This window comes from Silene latifolia, chromosome X (genome assembly GCF_048544455.1).
Source record: "Silene latifolia isolate original U9 population chromosome X, ASM4854445v1, whole genome shotgun sequence".
Taxonomy (NCBI): Eukaryota; Viridiplantae; Streptophyta; class Magnoliopsida; order Caryophyllales; family Caryophyllaceae; genus Silene; species Silene latifolia.
Genome location: NC_133537.1, coordinates 225,039,974 through 225,042,291, shown reverse-complemented (window position 1 = coordinate 225,042,291; position 2,318 = coordinate 225,039,974). Strand labels below are relative to the sequence as shown.

At 42.2% G+C, this 2,318-nt stretch overlaps 1 protein-coding gene across 1 annotated transcript; it reads left to right on the top strand.

The window, feature by feature from the left end:
• Positions 1-319: 319 nt before the first annotated feature.
• Positions 320-2,104, top strand: LOC141619448 (uncharacterized). The gene has a single exon (XM_074436466.1). It carries the CDS (start codon positions 320-322, stop codon positions 2,102-2,104), a length of 1,785 nt encoding a protein of 594 aa, XP_074292567.1.
• The last annotated feature ends 214 nt before the right edge of the window (positions 2,105-2,318 follow it).

Here is a 2,318-nt window from a genome sequence, read left to right as displayed (position 1 = left end):
GAAACGCGATTTCGATTAAACTCTCGAGTTGGTGATCAATAGGTCTTGGTCTCACTCACCTTGATCAAGTAATAGGTCTTGCTTGTTCAAACACTATCCCTTTTATTCACAAAAACCAGAACGGGTCGTACCTAGTACGTTCGGTTCGTCAAAAACAGTCCGCTATTTTATTAGTTCTTGTTGTCTTAATCAAATAGTTTCAGGTCTGCGCGTACCTAGTACGAACAGTCCTTAGCACTGTCCAATTCGTCCTTAATTCCGCTGCTCAATTCGTATCATTTGTGGTATCAGAGCTTCGGCTCATGATCCTTGTTTAACTATGTCGGTAGACTTCAACAGTCCAGAATTCATTCATCAATTACGGGAAGCTTTGAAGAATGTTCGTGAAACTGAAGAGCGTTGGCAACCTAGGAGAGGAGAACGAATTGTTGATGCATTCAAGGCGAGTGATCTTCCTGAATTCGTTGGAGGGGCTGATCCCGAGGCCTATTTGGAGTTGGAACGGAAAACCGATCGTTTATTCGATTTCAAAGACTTGGATGATGATAAGAGGTGTAGGTTTGCAATTCTGAAATTGAGCAAAGGAGCATCGATGTGGTATGAGGCGATGAAGGCTAAGAGGGTCCGAGAAGGCAAGGAGAAAATTGATTCTTGGGTGTCCCTCAAACGCAAACTACGGAAAAGGTATGTACCATCGACCCATAGGCTGTCTACTTATCGCAAAATCGCTGATTTTAGACAAGGCAAATTGAGTGTTAGCGAGTATTTAGATGAATTTCAGAATCTTGCTATTATGGGTGAATTGGAGGAAATAGAGGAACAAAAAATTGCTCGATTTTTGCGTGGTTTAAATTATAACATTGCTAGCACGGTTGAGTTATACCAATATTCTGATTTTGATACTTTGTGTAGTCTTTGTTTGAAAGTTGAATCCCAAGGGAAACCTAAGTATGGGAGTGGGTCGAATTCGGAATCGAGTAAGCCTAAATCATGGTCTAAACCCGAGTCTAAATTTGTCGGTACTCCAAATAACCAGGCCGTGTCTAACACCTTGACTGGCAGCCCTAAAAACACCGCTGGTCAGTCCTCTAAAACGCCGGGAAAAGAGACTAGTTTGGCTAAGGTTCAATGCTTTAAGTGTCAAGGATTCGGTCATTATAAAAGTGCGTGTCCTAATCAACGAGTTGTGACCTTAAGAGAAGCCTTAGAGTGTCGGGATGAGTTATTGGCCGAGGAGGAACAAATGAATGAGTTCCTGATTTCTAATGATAATGAGGAAGGGGAAGAAGAAGTAGAGGGTTATGAGGCACCTCATGTCGATACTAGTTTGGTTTTGCGAACTTTGAAAGTTGATTCTAAACCAATTGAGTCGGGACAGCGAAACCAACTGTTTCATACTAATTGTAAGGTGAATGATAGATGGGTGAGCCTAATTATCGATGGAGGGAGTTGTACTAACGTTGCCTCTACTAAAATGGTGTCTAAATTGAGTCTTAAGACCACAAAACATCCTCGTCCTTATGCGTTGCATTGGCTTGATAATGGTAGTAGTGTTAAAGTCACGAAACAGGCCCGGGTGAACTTAACTATGGGTTCGTATGTTGATGAGATTTTGTGTGACATTATACCCATGGATGCTTGTCATATCTTGTTGGGTCGACCTTGGCAATTTGATTGGGATGTGTTGCATCGGGGAAGGTGTAATGAATATGAATTGAAGGATAAGGGAAAACGAATTGTGCTCAAACCTTTATCACCTCAAAACAGCCGTGTTGCTGCCACAAACACGGTCCCCAAGGCTGGTATGTCGTTGTTAATTGGAGAACGGGATGTGGAGCGTGATATTGATGGTGGTGAACGTGTTTTCTTACTGGTTGCTAAAGAAAATTCGAGTTATAATGTTGTTTTGCAGGAAAATGGCCGAGTTGAAAAACTCCTTACGGAGTTTAGTGATGTATTTCCCGATGAATTGCCGGCTGGTTTGCCTCCTATTCGGTGCATTGAACATCAAATTGACCTTATTCCGGGCTCGTCTCTCCCGAATAAAGCTGCTTATCGTTGTAACCCCGAAGAAACAAAGGAACTCCAAAAAGCAAATCGATGAATTGATGGCTAGGGGCTATGTTCGTGAAAGTATAAGTCCTTGTGCTGTATCGGTGCTACTTGTGCCAAAGAAAGATGGGTCATGGAGAATGTGTGTTGATAGTCGTGCCGTGAATAATATAACAATCAAATACCGCTTCCCAATTCCAAGGCTCGATGATATGCTTGAAGAGCTTCATGGTTCGGTTATCTTCTCATAAATCGACCTTAGAAGT

Bases quoted from the DNA above. Each gene is read 5' to 3' on its own strand.
- LOC141619448 (XM_074436466.1), top strand. From the start codon at position 320: ATGTCGGTAGACTTCAACAGTCCAGAATTCATTCATCAATTACGGGAA.